The sequence below is a fragment of the Ochotona princeps genome, chromosome 21 (genome assembly GCF_030435755.1).
Source record: "Ochotona princeps isolate mOchPri1 chromosome 21, mOchPri1.hap1, whole genome shotgun sequence".
In the NCBI taxonomy this organism is placed as follows: Eukaryota; Metazoa; Chordata; class Mammalia; order Lagomorpha; family Ochotonidae; genus Ochotona; species Ochotona princeps.
The window spans coordinates 25216413-25233441 of record NC_080852.1 but is presented as its reverse complement, the minus strand read 5'-3'; the positions used below and the strand labels follow the sequence as shown (position 1 = coordinate 25233441).

The window sequence follows — 17029 nt, the reverse complement described above, 5'->3', positions numbered from 1 at the left end:
TATATATATATAAAAGCAAGGATGGGAGAGGACAGGCAGGATGTGAGGTCACAGATAGACTTTGGATCATTAAGAATCTAGCAGTTTCTCCCATCTCCTTCTGCTTTAAATAGTTGCAGAAAAGGTAACCCTGCCTGTTGAAGGTAGCTTTGGCAATAAGAGCCAAGCTGCTTGTGTATCTCTCTTATGTGATGCTTCCATTTCACCCGAGCCTCATGCCTGGCCTTGGACTTTCAGATGTAGGTTGACTTTTTGGTATTAGTGACAGTTCTGCCACTTTCAGCCTCCCATTTCTCTGCTGACCTTTGTCGCTTTGTGTTTCCAGTCTTCTTTGCCATCAGCCAACCTTCTCAGTGTCTTCTCCTTTCCAGATCGGGTGGTGGATGATCTAAATCCAATGCTGAACTTCACCCGGAAGGAAGTAGAAAATCTACTGCATTTTGTTGAGAAGGAGCCAGCTCCCCAAACATCCTTAAATGTGAAGGGGGTTAAGGAATCAGTCCTGCAACTTGCCTGCCTGAAGTACCCTCACCTTATCACCAAGGTAAGAACCTAGTATATGTGTAGTCCCTGGCATGGCTTTCTCTGCTAGGCTTGTTCAGCAAGCTTGCTTCCTTTACTTGAATCATGATTTATGCAGATGGCTTAGACTCTAGTGTTTCTTGTCCTTCCCTCACAAAGCTCTCCTTCCCGCCGCCACCTGCTTTCTTCCATCCTTCATCTCTATCCTAGGAGTGCTAAGTTCAGCCATGTGCATCAGTTTGACCAGTGTGAATTCTTGTAGCAGAAAGAGAAGGGGAAAGTTCTGAAATGTAGTTTGTTCATTTGATGCGATCCCCGTTCCTTCAATATGGAAGGCAGCTCAAGTGTCTAAAACTGGTACATGGTTAGAGCTGTGAGTCATGCTCTTGACAGATGGCCAGTAAACCTGCCTGTGTGTCTCTGAGCAGGCTCTTACTGGTTCTGGACACAGCCAGCCATTTTTGGGTTTTAAAATAAGACTTGTGCATCAGTCATGCTGGCACAAAGACCACTAATTAAGTCAGTTCCCTTCTGTGTCCCCAGGAGCCTTTCGAGCATGAGTCATTGCTCCTCAACCGAAAGGATCACAAGCTGACCAAGGCTGAGAAAAAAGCAGCAAAGAAAAGCTATGAGGAAGACAAACGCACATCAGTCCCCTACACGCGCCCATCATATGCTCAGTATTACCCCGCCAGCGACCAGAGCCTGACTAGCATCCCTGCCTTCAGTCAGAGAAACTGGTGAGTCACTGACAGGGCAGGATCTGCTGCTGCACCTGGCTCAGAAGCCTCTCATCTGGTTCCTTTTGTATGTAGGGAAGAGAGCCTACAACTGCTCTTTGGCCGTTGTGAACTAACAGGTTCTGTTCTAGCGGTTCCATAGCCTTGGGCTTTTAAGACTCTGATTCTGGACTGCCCTGGTTTGAAGAATGAGCTGATGGCTTTGTGACTCAGGGGAGCCCTCTGGACTCCTGGGTGGGGATGGCAGGAGTGGCATCAGGGTGGATACAGGGGCCATTTCCCAAAACACAGAGGCCCAGCCTTTCCACACAGTTGCAATCTACCCCTTGCACCATGGCCCTAGACCTCACTTTTCAGTGAAGTTCAAGATGCAGGCTGTGTTCTCTCCGGGTCCTGGATCACAGGTAATTCTGCTCTTGGAATTTCATTCTGTGTGCTATGATCCCAAGCAAAATATCTCTTAGTACAACTTTTAGATGGGTTTTAAGTATGTACATGATGGAAGCCAACTGCTAAGTGAGAATTTTACAGAACCTTGATCTCTGTTTAATGTCATTTTTCATTTCAAGACAAACCACCTCACAACCCTCGCCCTCCCACTTCACCAGATCAGCTGTAAGATTGGTATGCCTATTTTGTAAATTACTTACCTAAATTACAGATAATTCTTTTATTAAAGGGGAATAGATTTAGGGCCCAATGTGATGGCTCAGTGGCTAAATCCTCACTTTGCGAATGCGGGGATCCCATATGGCTGCCAGTTCGTGGCCTGGCTATTCCATTTCCCATCCAGCTCCCTGCTTGTGGCCTGGGAAAGCAGTAGAGGATGACCCAAAGCCTTGGGACCCTACCCTATGTGGGAGATCCAGAAAAAAGCTCCAGGTTCGTGGTTTCAGAAAGACTAAACTCAGGCCATTGCTGCCACCTGAGGAGTGAACCAGCCAACAAAGATCTTTGTATCTGCATCTCTCTGTAAAGCTGCGTTTCCAACAAAATTAAATAAATCTTTAAAAATAAATAAAACAAAGGGGAATAGATTTAATCCTTTTTAAAAAGATTCTTATATAAGAGAAACTTTGCTTAGTGAGGTTCTAAGGAAATAAAACCATGTAAGATTTTATATAAGATCCTGATTTTAAGTGAGTAAATTTGCAACCTTTTGTGTAGTAAATTGAAGACACTGTCTTTTTTGAAGTCTAGACTTTACATCTCTGTCATTTTCTAAGATTCTATCATCTGTTTCTTTTTTTTCTCTTGTCTGGGCCTTTTTTTCGTGTAGAATAGCAAAAGTATCCTAAACCTGTAGACCACGAGAGAAAAGCCATGTGGAAGGAAGATGTGACATATGGTCCAGGTGGGGCTCTGAGCTGTGTCTGTCCCAGCTCTGACCCTGTGGAGTCAAGAGCTGCTCACAGCACTTGATGAACTGCACCACAGTCCTGCTGATGCCTTGTCCTGTCTAGGTACTTGTGGACAGTCTTAACAACCCATATTCCTAGCCCAGGCCACTGCCTAGTATGAAACTTGGACTGAGTTCCTGTTTCCCTTGTGTCTTTTGAGCTTATGAGGAATACCAGGTACATCTAATAAGGATTTCTAACTCCTTCCAGCTACCCTGGGAAGACATTGAGGAAATGGGCCCCAGACCTGTGATGCCTGATCTATTTGGGAACCTGGGAATTTTCAGAGACTAGTACAAAGGCCAAGAGACCGTAGCCCAAGAGCAATGTGACTGAGTGGTTGTGAGGATCAACTCTAACAACTTTCATGTGTCAGCCTGTATTCAAATGGATGAGGAAGACCATTCCAGCTCAAGGTGTCCTTTTTCCTGACCACAGAGGTGAAAGATACAAATTTCAGAAAGCTTATACACCATAGGTGTGTGTGTGTGTGTGTGTGTGTGTGTGTGTAAAAGCTAGAAGTTTATTTGCAAGGCCTAGATAGCGGTTTTTACAGAAAAAAATTCTTCAATGGCTAACATTGTGGCATTAGAAGTAAAGTCACCACCTGCAATGCTGACATCTCACTGGGGCTCCTGTTCATGTCCCAGCTTTTTCTCTTCTGATTAGTTTCCTACTAATGGCCAAGGAAAATCAACAGGTGATGGCCCAAGTGTTTTGGCTTATACTACCCATGTGGGAGACCCGAAAGGGGCTCCTGACACCTAGCTTCAGCCTGGCCTAGCCCCAGCTATAACAGCCATATTTCCTTTTTTAAAAACTAATTACATTGCATTATGTGATACATTTTTTTATGCACTGGGATTCCCCCCGCCCCTCCCAAAACCCTCCCCCCACAGTGGATTGCTCCACCTTGTTGCATTTCTATAGTTCAAATTCATTTGACATTCTTTTATTTGAGGTATTTACCAAGCATAAAGTCCAGCATCTTATTGTCCTGGTAAGTTCAACGGTTTCTTGGTGAGACCATCTCTGGTCTGAAGGTAGAGCCGGCAGAGTATCATTCCAATCAATTAAAAGTCCCAACATAATATTTCCAACCATTTACAACATTATGGCATTATTTTAAAGCACCAACATCCATCAGTGAAGAATATCTCATTGGTGATGGGTAACATTTTGGTGTGCTGCCAACAAGAAACACGTAGCCAGTGCTCTGGCTGACTCTGACTCTGCCATTTGGTATGCTGCCTAGTGCATGATTTTTGTAGTGATCCTGACTAGCAGACACTCTGTAGAACTGCCCAAACAGTAGCCAGGAGGTTCTGTTTAGAACAGAGAGATACCTACAGTGGTTATGGGGTTGTGAGGTTTCAATGAGAAGGGAAAGGGAATGGCTGAAAATCAGTCTCAGGGTCACCTACACATATGACATCAACACAGCACTTTTTTCCTTGGTGAATAGGGAAAATTCTTCCCACCAATCCTCAATGTATTTACTATGATCTGAGGAAAATTCCCTCCATACTGTACCTTTGCATCTTCCTGACTTCCTCTCATCCATGTTCTAGAGGAGAGATGCTGCCACGCATGACTCAAAAAGTGTTGTTCTCCACATGTCTGATACTCTACTTTCTCTGTCTCTCTCATCTCATTCCTGCCACTAGTCTCATTTTGACTACACTGCATGGTCTTCTGATTCTTCTCCGTGGTCATTGGCAATGTACTACGGAGCACTCTGGAGAGGCTCTGCAGCCTTCCTACTTCACTCTGTTAGTAGTATGCTTGTCTTTTTCTCATAGGCAGCCGACACTGAAGGGTGATGAAAAGCCTGTGGCCAGTGTTCGTCCTGTCCAGTCCACTCCCATCCCCATGATGCCCCGGCATGTCCCACTGGGAGGCAGTGTAAGCTCTACCTCCAGCACAAATCCATCCATGAATTTCCCCATCAACTACTTGCAACGTGCGGGAGTCCTTGTGCAGAAGGTGGTCACCACAACGGGTGAGGAACTCCTGAGTTTTGATCCACTGTGTGATCCTGTGTTAAGTAACTTTATTCATCCCAGAGGTATTTACTAAACATGTTTTATGTTCCTGACCTTATAGTGCTTGACACTATAGATAGAAATACAAAGATAGCAATCCCAGATCTTGAGGATTTGCATTCTGGTGACATATCTGAAGTATAATATGGAACCAAATTTTTATGATTAACTAATGCAAGATTCTGAAAAGGTACCTGGAATACAGTGTTGGTTTGGAAGTTCTCAGAGGTTGTAGGAGGACAGCCATTACTCATGCAATTGTGAGACCTGAATCATTACTTGCTTCCTTCTTTATCAGTTTGTGGATGAGCATAAGTGAGCAGTAGTAGATATGGGCAGCCCATCTACCCATCAGTTTCATTCTGTAAATCAGTGATGGGGAAAGAATGCATTTCATGGTCTTGTTTTCCATCTTGTTATTCAGAAATGCTCATAGTACATAAATTTTAATGAAAATTCTTTGACTTTTTTTTTTGTTGAGGATGAATATAATGCAAGCTCATGTTTAAAAAAAAAATGGGTTAAACCACCACCTGTGACACTTGAAACCCACATGAGAACACTAGTTCAAGTTCTGCTTTCCCTCACTTCCTATCCTGCTTCTTCCTATTGTTCCTGGGAAGGCCACAGGTGATGACTGTAGTACTTGGGTCCCTGCCACCCACATGAGAGACCTAGTTAGAGTTCTGGCCTCCTGACTATGGCCTGATCAGCCCCAGCTATTGTAGGGAATGAATGAGCCAGCAGATGAAAGCCTGTGTTTGCTTGCTTTTTCTGTCATCCTGGCTTTTAAGTAAATAAATCTTTTGAAAAGATTAAAGTGAGTCAAAAGAAAAAAATACCTTTTTTGTAACTTATTTTCTGGCTGACGTTTGGTATGTAAAATTATTTAAAATGTTTTTTTTCCCCTTTATTTTTGACAATCTTTACATGGTTAATTTAGGACACAAAGGTTCAAGGGCTACAGGAAAGTGGGTAAGACTATTAGTTCCACATTCTCTTTTTTTTCTGTATCTGGGGTAAATAGGGAGATAAAGGGAGAAGCCCCACCCAGCCTCCCACCCATCTCAGGTGCCCGATGTGGGGCATGCTCCGAGGGTCTTGCTCAAGTGGTTTTGATAGTTCAACGGTTATGAATTGCTGCCAGTCTCACCATTCCAAGCACGATGAAGTTGCTGCAGAATCCACTGATTAGCCTAGCCCATCTTAGAGTCTCCGTTTGCCCAGTTTTTCACTGCCAACGCATGGCTGGAGTAGTTGGTTGATTTGTTCTGTCCTCTGTTGTGATGTCAGGTATCCTCTGCAGGTTCCGATAGACTGCCATATCCTCCATGTGCACCTGATTGTGTTGTCCACTGCTCCGTCTGAGCCTCTGAGGAGGCTCGGCTTTGGCATTTGCACTCCATGGCAGACCATGGAACCTGCACTTCTCTTCATGGTTGGGTATTTAAAATAGTTAACGTAGAACACTTGTACATTTTTATGTAGAATTTTTATTAACATGTAATACTTGTGCAGTTTTACATAAGGAGGTTGGTGACTGGACATTGCAGTACTTCAGTACTCAGCTGATTCTTGAAAAATACTCTCCTCCAGGTGTAGGATAATGTCTGCAAGAAAAAGGAGGGGGTCTTTGTTGGAGCCCGAAGTGATGTGATAGTATAGGGAAGAGAGACAACAGATAGTCATAACATTTGGACTAGAGCTTTTTCCAAATCAAAACTCTTGAATTTGTTGTAAAATCAAGGGAAGTTGATTGGGCAGTTGATCAGATTTCAAAAAAAGATTCTTGTCTTCCCAGTGCCCTTTGTGGGGAGAATTGCTTTCTTCACCTTCTCAAATCCTCTGCTTCACTGAAAGGCTTTAGGGAAGCCAAAGAGAAACAATTCTGGATATGAGACCTCTCTTTTTCTTTCCTTCCTTCAGTTAGACCCTATGTCATCTAAGTTTAATCTCTTTTTTTGCTAGATATTGTTATTCCTGGGCTCAACAGCTCCACCGATGTTCAGGCAAGAATTAATGCTGGTGAGAGCATCCATATCATCCGTGGGACAAAAGGTGAGTACCTGTCTGGGGTCCATGCCCTGCCTTGGTTGAAAGTATTGGTTTGGGGACTGGCGCAGTAGCCTAGTGGCTTAAGTCCTCACCTTGAATGCACTGGAGTCCCATATGGCTGCCAGTTCATGTCCTGGCTGCTCCACTTCCCATCCAGCTCTCTGCTTGTTGTCTGGGAAAGTAGTAGAGGACAGCCCAGGGCCTTGGGACCCTGCACCTATGTGGGAAACCTCAAAGAAGCTCCAGGCTCCTGGCAAGGCTCCAGCCATTGTGACCACTTGGAAAGTGAACTAGTAGACAGAAAATCTTTTTCTCTGTATCTTCTTCTCTCCACATATCTGCCTTTCCAATAAAAATAAATCTTAAACAGAGAAAGAAAGTTTAAAAGAAAAAAAGTATTGGGCTAGGAAGCAAAACAAATGCATCTGGCTTGAGTTAAGAAACAATAGGGCCCGGTGGCGCGGCCTAGCGGCCAAAGTCCTCACCTTGAAAGCCCCGGGATCCCATATGGGCGCCGGTTCTAATCCCGGCAGCTCCACTTCCCATCCAGCTCCCTGCTTGTGGCCTGGGAAAGCAGTTGAGGACGGCCCAATGCATTGGGACACTGCACTCACGTGGGAGACCCGGAAGAGGTTCCAGGTTCCCGGCTTCGGATCGGCGTGCATCGGCCCGTTGCGGCTCACTTGGGAAGTGAATCATCGGATGGAAGATCTTCCTCTCTGTCTCTCCTCCTCTGTGTATATCTGGCTGTAATAAAATGAATAAATCTTTGAAAAAAAAAAAAAGAAAGGAGGAATAGGTATGATAAGGTTGGCGAAGAGTGAATTGGGACCATATCCAGCCTGCTGGCTGTTACTGAATGTGCAAGCTAAGGTTTCCAGAAAAAGCAAAAGAGCAACATTTGGGACCTGTTATATTATGTTTACTTCTTGGTGTCTGTAAGTCAAATGTTAATTGGAACATAACCACACCCAGCTCTTTTCATGTTACAGCAATAGGGTTGAGTATTCACAAAGGAGACCTTGAAGCTTATGAAGCCCAAAAATCCATTCTGCTTTTAAGAAAAGGTTTACCAACCCCTGGCCAGGGAATAGCCTGACATTCCAGGAGATTGACTTACCATTCCTAAGACTGAGAGGTAGATTGGTGTCTTGTGGAAATAGATTGCAGATCTTGAATTATTTCTTCCAGGGCAGAAAGGATACTGAGGCAATCAGGCTCTTTTCTCTTAAGTTGAAGAGGAGGACCTGGACCAGAGTTTTTGGGAACATAAAGTATCAGTTTGTTTTCTTTCACTGTGTCCTATTTATTCCCTTTGTTGCAGTTAGTCTTTCCTACTATTCTATTGCTAGAAGTTTAAACTCCATGCGACAGGAGATTTTTTTCTATCCTGTGTATCTCGGTGTCTGGGATAGGGCCTGGTACATGGCAGACTTGCTGTCAGTGTCAGTGGGACCATAATTTTCTAGCTCCCCACTCCTTTTTTCAAGGATTTTGAGAAGAAAATATGACACTTAGTTTCATAACTTGTTCCCATCCTTGGTGCCTTGCTTCCCTGGGTTGGCTGTATCATGTGTCTGTTTAACAGTCTTCTTCCTGTCTCTTCTTAGGAACGTACATCCGCACCAGTGATGGGAGAATCTTTGCTGTGCGGGCGACTGGCAAACCAAAGGCCCCTGAAGATGGTCGGATCGCTGCCTCAGGTACAGTGCCTTTTACTTTCCACTAACCTTAGTCTGGTTTGGAATGAGCCTTTAAAAAACAAAACAGAATGGTCTCTTAGTGCTTCATGTCCATTCTCTCATAGGAGTTTCTTTAGTGTGCAGTTTTATAGGTTGAGGAAACTAGGGTGCAGAGAAGCGCCATGCTTTTTGCATAGATGAACTTGTTTCCTGGCTCATAGGGTTACTCTCTTTGTGACTGGGGAAGATTGGACAGCAAACCATAAGAATGTAGGAAACCAGAGGACAGGAGGCGCTTTGGGGTTTTTTTTGTTTGTTTTTTAAGATAAAATATTTCCTTCACTTCTCTCCCTTGCTATTTTGGTTCTCAGTGACGTGCCTTTTGTCTGTAGGTTCGCAGGGGTCTTCTCGAGAGTCCACAAGCAATGGCAGACACAGTGCCTCATCACCCAAGGCCCCTGACCCTGAGGGGCTGACCAGGCCTGTCTCTCCCGACAGCCCGGAAATCATCAGTGAGCTCCAGCAGTACGCAGATGCAGCTGCTGCCCGGGAATCCTGTCAGAGCTCCCCAAGCACCAATGCCACCCTGCCTGGCCCTCCGGCTCAACTCATGGACAACAGTGCTGTTCCCGTGACAGCTCTTGGGACTGAGCGTCGACTCGGGACCCATTGCCTCAACAGTTCCCTCTTGGTGACTGGCCCACCCGTTGGTGGCAGGCACTCAGTGCTGGACATAAGGGGCCACAAGCGAAAGTTGGCCACTCCAACTGCTGCCCAGGAGTCAACTCGCCGGCGATCCAGGAAGGGCCATCTGCCAGCCCCCGTGCAGCCGTATGAACACGGGTATCCAGTCTCTGGCGGGTTTGCCATGCCACCCGTCTCCTTAAATCATAACCTCACCCCCCCCTTCACCTCCCAGGCTGGGGAGAACTCCCTGTTTATGGGTAGTACCCCTTCCTACTACCAGCTGTCCAATTTGCTGGCAGATGCCCGCCTGGTGTTTCCAGTGACTACTGACCCTGTGGTGCCAGCAGGCCCTGTCAGTTCCTCTTCCACGGCTACCTCAGTCACTGCCAGCAACCCCTCCTTCATGCTCAACCCCTCCGTGCCAGGGATACTCCCCAGCTACTCACTCCCATTCTCACAGCCACTCCTGTCCGAGCCAAGGATGTTTGCGCCTTTTCCTTCCCCCATCTTGCCCAGCAACCTTTCGCGGGGCATGTCTGTCTACCCAGGCTATGTGTCCCCACACGCGGGCTACCCAGCTGGTGGCCTCCTCCGGTCCCAGGTGCCTCCATTTGACTCTCACGAGGTGGCCGAAGTGGGATTCAGCTCCAACGATGATGAGGATAAGGATGACGATGTGATAGAGGTCACTGGGAAATAGCTGGGGAGTCCCTCTCCACCTCACTTGAGGCCCCCAGCAGGTGGCCTCACAGGCAGGAAGACAGTGACCTGGGCTTTCTCAGATTAGAGCACTTGGCAGGAGGGAAGAGAGTAAGCTCAAATAAGAGTGGTTGACCATGGTGGCAGGGCTCTGTTGCTGTTTAACAAGAGGCAAAGGAAACAAAAATAAAAACAGAGCAGCAATAGGGAGAATTCAGGGACCCAAAATAGACAGGGATGGAGGGGCAGGGCCACCTGCCTCTCCTCCTTCCTGCCTTGCTTATGCTGTGTATTGCTTGTCCACCTATCTGAGTTCTAGAAAGCTCGCATCCCATTTCTGTCTTTTGGGAACATTCTCTCCCAAGAAAGCTGCCTTACTGGGTAACTTAGCTTGGCCTAGGAAGGGGAGGGGAGGGAGGGTGAGTGATAAAAAAAAGGGTGGGCAGGGGGAGCAGATTGAGATCCCATGTGACATGGGGTTATTTTAGGGGGTGGGAAGGAAGCAGACCAGGTATGTGTGTTTCTGAGTGTGTATGCTTATATATGTATGTACACGTGTGCAACAGAGCAGGGGTGAAGATGGGAGGGGAGGGAGAAACCGAGGGGGAAAACAAAAAATGAATTTTATCTTTTTTTAAAATGGAAATCAGAGTGTAGTGGCCACTATTAGCATAAATGTCAGGGTGAGCCCGGGAGTAGAGCCATTGAAATCACAAGTTGCCCTCTAAGTTGGGTAAAAAGAAGGCTTGGCTAACTGAAGTCACTGGTCTTCAGAGCCGCATTTGTTTTAAAATTTGGAGAAAATCATGAGAGAAAAATGGGCATTACTCGTCTCTGTCCTTTCCGCTGTGTCTGTCTGCAGAGGGCTCCCTTCCCAGCTGGACAGCTGTGCGGGTGGGTGCCAAGGCTGTGAGTGAGAGCTGGTGGAATCGTGGCTGGAAGAGACTGACTGAGCCCCTCGCTGCCCGCCCTACTGGCCTTTCTCTCCCTTCCCTTCCCTGCTAGAGAACTCTGTGTTAATTTATTTCTTATGGGCAATTATTTATTATTTGGACTTTCCATGTGTCTTTTTTTTTTTATGTGGAGGAGGGGAGACCTAGGGGTTAGGAGGGTAGGAGATAGAAAGGGAAGGAAGTTTCCAGATATCCCAGACTCCGTAGCTGCTGGTGAAGACGGTCCTGGCTGGATGGTGAGTGAGGCTTGACCACAGTTTCCATTGAATAAGTTGTTTGGGGGAAGTGGTCTCTCAGGAAGATCAGGGAATCCTGAGACTAGTTAGTTTGGGGTGGGGAGATTTATTGAACAGAAACTGAAACTTGGAATCCTGAGCTTTCTTATTGGGAAGTTGGTGACCCCAAATGTGGAGCTATATCCTGGGATGACCTTAGGGGTTGGCTCTTTACCCTGAATGGTGCGGCCGTGGATGTAGGAAGCTGTTGGCTTCAGGGAACAAGCGATCATTGTCGTTTTAGGAAATGTCTTGGCTTTCCCAGCCAGGCGGGTGCTGGGTGTGGTGGCTTCTTGCTCTCATCTTCAAAAGAACACAGTGGAGTCCCTCCACAATAGGAGCCTTAGGTCTGGCTGTTGTTTTGATCACACCAGTCACTCTGGGCTTCTTCTTCTTCCCAGTGCCAGGGTAGGGGCATCTAGTCCTTAAGCATAAACACTGTCAGTCTTCCTGTTGGTGTGCCTGTGTGCCCCCACCCCCAAAGAATGCCAGGCTGTTATTTATGATGAACAAACCTTGTTTGACTTTAGAGTTTGACCACCTCCCTGTGGTTCGCTTTTCCTGAGTGGACAGCTTCACCAAGTCCACGAGGCAGCTTAGCCAGGCCATTTCAGCAGTAGTTCCTACAAGTCTTGTGACCAGCCTGTTTCCACTCGGCCTTAATAGACTGGAGGAACTGTCCCCAGAGAACAGACAGGAAGCGCTAGTGGGGTATATGTGTTTGTGCGTATTTCTGTGCTGTCCCAGAACACCAAAAATGGAACTTAAGAGCTTTGTTTTCATAAGCATGGTGTCAGACACTTAACTCCTCTACTCATAAAAGCCTTAGATCTACAATTTAGCTATGCAAATTAGTTTAATAATTTAAAAATAGCAGTTCCAACCAGTGCTTTCTCTTTCAGATGCATCCCAAGAAGGGGTGGTGAAGGGACTCGGATGAGTAGGCACTCAGGGTGAGGCTGGTGCAGTAGGAGTGAACTAGTCTGGACCTCCAGTTTGCATAACACGCACAGAACCTGGCTTAGACTGATGCCTGTCAGGCGCTGGGGCACTAGGATTCCAGAGGGTGTGTGTGTGTGTGTGTGTGTGTGTGTGTGTGTGTGTGTGTGTTGGGAAAGAAGAAGTGTGTATTTATTCACTTCTGAGCTACCACTGCAGCAGTCTCGCAGAGTCTAGAAACCAGTTCCTGGAAAGATGGGCTTTTGATGTTGCCAGGAAGTGAATGGGTGTTCAAAGAGACAGCACACACCTGCTTTCCACCCACTGGTCCCAGGGGCTGAGTTTAACTTCAGCTAAGCAAGAAGCCATTAATTCTGGGGGTCTGGCCTGGCCTGGCCTGGCAAGAAAAGGCTTTCTCTGATGTGTGGAGCTTCCGTAGGAAAGTCAAGGTGGAATCATGGGAATTGGACTGCTTCAAGTTCCACGTTTTGTTTTGTTTTTTGAAGAAATGAAGCTGAAACACTTAGCTGATTTTTCTGCTGGTAAGCACATGTGCATGCTCGTCAAATATGCACAAATGTGAGAGGAGCAGGCAAGTCTCAGAGCCAAAGAACCATGTCTGACAGCTTCTTTGATCAGAAACCTTTGGCAGTGGTTCCGTCCAGGCCTGAGAAAGGGAAGACGTGATGAGAAAGAAGGCAAATCAGGCCTGCCATTCTCTCTTCACTCTCGTCTTCCACCCAGTGTTGTCTGATGCATCTCAAGGCCTATCATCCTTCTGAGTTAGCTCAAGTCCTTAAGTTGGGAAACACAGTACTAATTAATACTTCAGGATTAGCATTAGTGGTGATGCTTGATTTTCTTTTCATTGTATCTTGTGGATAAAATTTGACCCGGGATGAAGTAGTTATTTCAGAAAGAAGTAAGTGACCCACGTTGGGTTAGATGTTTTTCTTGAGGTTGGCTTTCTCAGAAGGCCTCGCCCTTTGGAGTTGTTCTTCTCAAGCACTTGTCACATCGTTTCCTGACTCAGTCCGGGCCGTGGAACTCCCTTGCCTGGGAGTTAGTGTGCGGAATCTGTATCTACTTGTGACTCACAGCTAAATATGAAATTTTCCACTCTGGAAGCATAAAACAAAGAGCTGGGGTACAGCTTTGCTGGTGGGTTGAAACAACCAAGCTTTAGTAGTCTGTATGGGAGAGTCGCCACCAAAGCTGTCAGCCATGCAGGGACCACTGTGATAGTCCCTCTAAGCCTGGCACTGCTCTGGAATTGAGTTCGTAGCCCATGAGGAAGGGCTTCTTGGGGTTACATTCCTTGTTTCTAGTGTTTCTGAATACGGTCTCCTCCCTTCCACTTCCCTTAGACTTCCCAGAGGAAATCTTTCCTCAGAGCCATGACTTTTGTACCCACCGTGGCTCTTCCCCTGCCAAAATGCCTGGGAGGCTTTGTCCTTCCTTCCAGGGGACTCTGCAGACTCCCCTGAAAGCCAGCCCCTCAAGGTCTCAGAATGCTGTGCTCTCCCTGGGTCACCTTCAGACTCTTCCTATCAGCTTGTACCTTCTGCCCTATGTGTCCCACTGTGCCCCAAGGCTGGCCGTAGGCCCATCAGGACTACCCAAGTCTTACCAAGGTGAACTTCCTGAACAGGCAGAATCCAACTTCTCTTCAGGGATCTGCGTCTGCTCTTCTCCCCTCGCATGGCTCTCTGTGATGTTGTGATCCATTATATTGACAGCAGATAGCCATGCAGGATGCAGAGGACTGGGAATGGTTTGTGTATTCTCTGCCACCACTGCTGTGATGATGTTCACGAGTGCAGGGACCTCATACTGTGACCTGACCCAGGATCCTCCCTGGAAGAGAGCCTAGCCCAGCTGTGCGTATGTATGTCTGTGTGTGCGTCTGTTGTGTGTGTGTCATGTGCACCTGGGTGTATAATGACTTATCTGGTTGTGTTACTCAGGGTGGGCTGGGGGCTTACCAGAAGAATCCTTCCCCACCCCCCAGCCTTCCCAAGGCAGGTTTTTCTTTGCACCCTCTTGAGAGGAGTTGGGGGAGAGGGTCTAGGTGGGTTGAGGGGGTCATAATGGATAACCACTAAGCCCACACTGCTGCCAGGAGAAATGGGGAGAGCTGAGGTGGATCTAGGGACCTGGCACCTGGCTTTGGTTTTCCGTCTTATTTCCTCAGGACGCCCCTGAGGCCTGGGACCTGCGCCTGGCTTTGAGGAGCATCTGTGGCTGGGTGGCCCAGCTGCTGGTGTGACCACGGGCTTCCCTCCGCTCTCAGCAGGGCAGGCGCTCCTGCCCCACAGACCGGGCAACTGGCTGTTTCTATGACGTATTTATTTTTACTTGTGTTTCATGTCACTTTTTTTAAAAAAGCAAACAGAACAATTGTAAGTCAGTATAACTGCCTATCAGTTTTCTTTATTTCTCTTTTTGTAAAATAAAATTTAAACTCAAGAAGGCATCGTGGTTTTATCAAGCAGTTGCCTGGACAGCTGTTTGGTTGGGTGATGGCAGAAGGAATGTAGCCCAGAGCATGGTGGGCATGGAGATGGTAGTTGGGGATGAGAGGGTAGGGCCATAGGGCAGGCTGCCTTTATGCTGGCCTGCAGAGTTCCAAGTATGCTGGTCAACCACTTCCTCTTCAGGCTTGGGTGTGACTTAAGCCTGACCCATCGTTAGCCATGGCTGGTCTTACTGGGGGCAGCTGTGACTAGGCTATGAATGCTAAAACCTGGATGCTGCATTATCTTCAGAAAGTAGGAGATGGTGTTGGAGAGTGGATTGGTGGCAGCATGTGCTGAGCATCGCACACTCCACATTCTCTGGTTTTCATCTGAGTAATGGAATCTAACCACTGGCTCACCAAGACTAACTGGGCCTTGGAGGGGCAGAGGGACCATCCACTGTGGCCTCTGGATTTAATTTAAAAGGAGGAACCTTGGCAGAGGGGCATTCTCTGGAAAAATATGAAGGAGGTTCCTTAACAGTAACCTCTGTGGGGATTTAGAGGGAGTCCAGAAGAGTCAAAAGTCACATGATAGGAAAACTGCTGGGAATAGACTGAGTAAAGGGTGGATGAAGCAAATAACTGGGCCTTTGGGTCTCAGAGCAGTGTGAACCAAGTACCTTGCAAGGTAGGCTACTGCCTCCTGGTGGCCAATTGAGGTCTTGCACTGGTAGAAGCAGCCTGTGGTAAAGTCCATCAAGGCAGGCTGGGGCCCTGAAGCTGATCAGAGGGGGTTCTCCCTCCATTCCACAAGTGTGGGGTGCTCCTATTTTTTCTTTTTCTTTTTTTTTTTTTTTAAGATTTCATTATTATTGGAAAGCCGGATATACAGAGAGGAAGATCTTCCATCCGATTCACTTCCCAAGTGAGCCGCAACGGCCGGTGCTGTGCCCATCCGAAGTCGGGAACCAGGAACCTCTTCCAGGTCTCCCACGCGGGTACAGGGTCTCAAAGCTTTGGGCCGTCCTCAACTGCTTTCCCAGGCCACAAGCAGGGAGCTGGATGGGAAGTGGAGCTGCTGGGATTAGAACCGGTGCCCTATGGGATCCCGGGGCGTTCAAGGCGAGGACTTTAGCCGCTAGGCCATGCCGTCGGGCCCTCTTTTTTCAAAAAGAATTATTTATTTTTGTTGGAAAGTCAGATTTACAGAGAGAAGAAAGATCTTCCATCCATTGTTTCACTCCCCAAGTGGCCACAACTGCTGGAGCTGAGCCGATCAGAAGCCAGGAGCCTCCTCCGAGTCTCCTACACAGGTGCAGGGTCTCAAGGCTTTGGACCATCCTCGACTGCTTTCCCAGGCCACAAGCAAGGAGCTGGATGGGAAGTGGAGCAGCTGGGACATGAACCAGTGCCCATATGGCACAGGCACTTACAGGATGAAGAGCCATTGCATTGGGCCCTGAGTCAGCATCCTGTCCCTTCCAAGTCCACGACCTACTTGGCTGGGCCCTCTGAAGATTTTGATCACATGCTTGATGTCCATAGGTCAAACAACTGCCATGACCTGCTGACCCAGTCCAGAATGCCTGAACCCATGTTGCCAGGCTTTCCATGGCAGAAAAAATGTGAAGTGGGGATGAGATAGGCAGAGAGCCTGGATTGCTGCCACCTCTTCCCAGCTGCAGGTGTGGGATGCACAAGAGGAGGTACTGTCCATGTGGCCACCTTCCTGGTGACCTCCTCAGAGTGATTCCCTTCTCCAACAGTGGTCCTCGTCCTCATCCTCATCAGCTGGTGGCCCAGCCTGTCTGGTTTCCAAACTATGGGCATTAACTGTCGCCTCCCCTGTTTGCTCCACAGCAAGGCTGGGTCTCAGGAAGGCAGGATTTTAGCTTCAGGCAACTTAGCTGAGTGGTTCATAGATAGAAACAATCTCCAAGGAATTTATACTTGACCTGGGAGTCATACGGATTGTGCTAAATGGGCAGTGCAGACCAGCTCCCTGGAAAAGCTGATTCCCCAGCTGGGAAGGGAGGCATCTGCGGGGCTGCGGGATCCACAAGGTGTTGCAGGGCGCAAGTGAGATCATGCCAGAGAAGTCTAAAGTTTATGAAGGAATCTCTATTAACCAAGCTTGGTGACAACAGGGCCCACTAGAAATAGCAAATCACAAGTCCATACAGCAATTCAGTCAATCGAAACCCCAAGAGGAACAAATGACCATTACCCTGAAGTCCATCCATTAAGCTGAAGACCTATGTCCCAGCTTCCCCAACAATAAAAGTTATCCTAAGAGACGTGCAACAAAAAACCTGGGCACACTCACAAAGCTGCAGACATTCACATTTCCCTGGCTTCTCTGCCCACATTCCACTACTAGGCCTCACCTCTCCTGGAACTCCCAATAGTACACAAATTAGAAATACGAAGCATCTTGGCATTAACACATGCACTGGGCCCAAGCAGTGAACAGAGAATGAGGAATGCAGACATATAAGGGCCATGCTCAGGGGATACCTGTTCTCAGAGTCTAGTCTGGCCAAGAGTCGGAGTCGAAGTGGTGGAAGGACA

General features: G+C 47.4%; 1 protein-coding gene across 2 annotated transcripts in view; it reads left to right on the top strand.

Moving 5' to 3' along the window:
- RAD54L2 (RAD54 like 2) overlaps positions 1-10889 on the top strand; it is an 85332-nt gene extending 74443 nt beyond the window's left edge. For both annotated transcript variants that reach the window (XM_058678578.1, XM_058678577.1), the window contains exons 17-22: positions 372-544; positions 1066-1262; positions 4465-4664; positions 6676-6765; positions 8373-8465; positions 8837-10889. In XM_058678578.1, the coding sequence (XP_058534561.1) occupies positions 372-544; positions 1066-1262; positions 4465-4664; positions 6676-6765; positions 8373-8465; positions 8837-9831 (1748 nt within the window). In that variant the 3' untranslated portion in view covers positions 9832-10889. The remainder of the gene's footprint in view (positions 1-371; positions 545-1065; positions 1263-4464; positions 4665-6675; positions 6766-8372; positions 8466-8836) is intronic.
- Positions 10890-17029: the final 6140 nt, after the last annotated feature.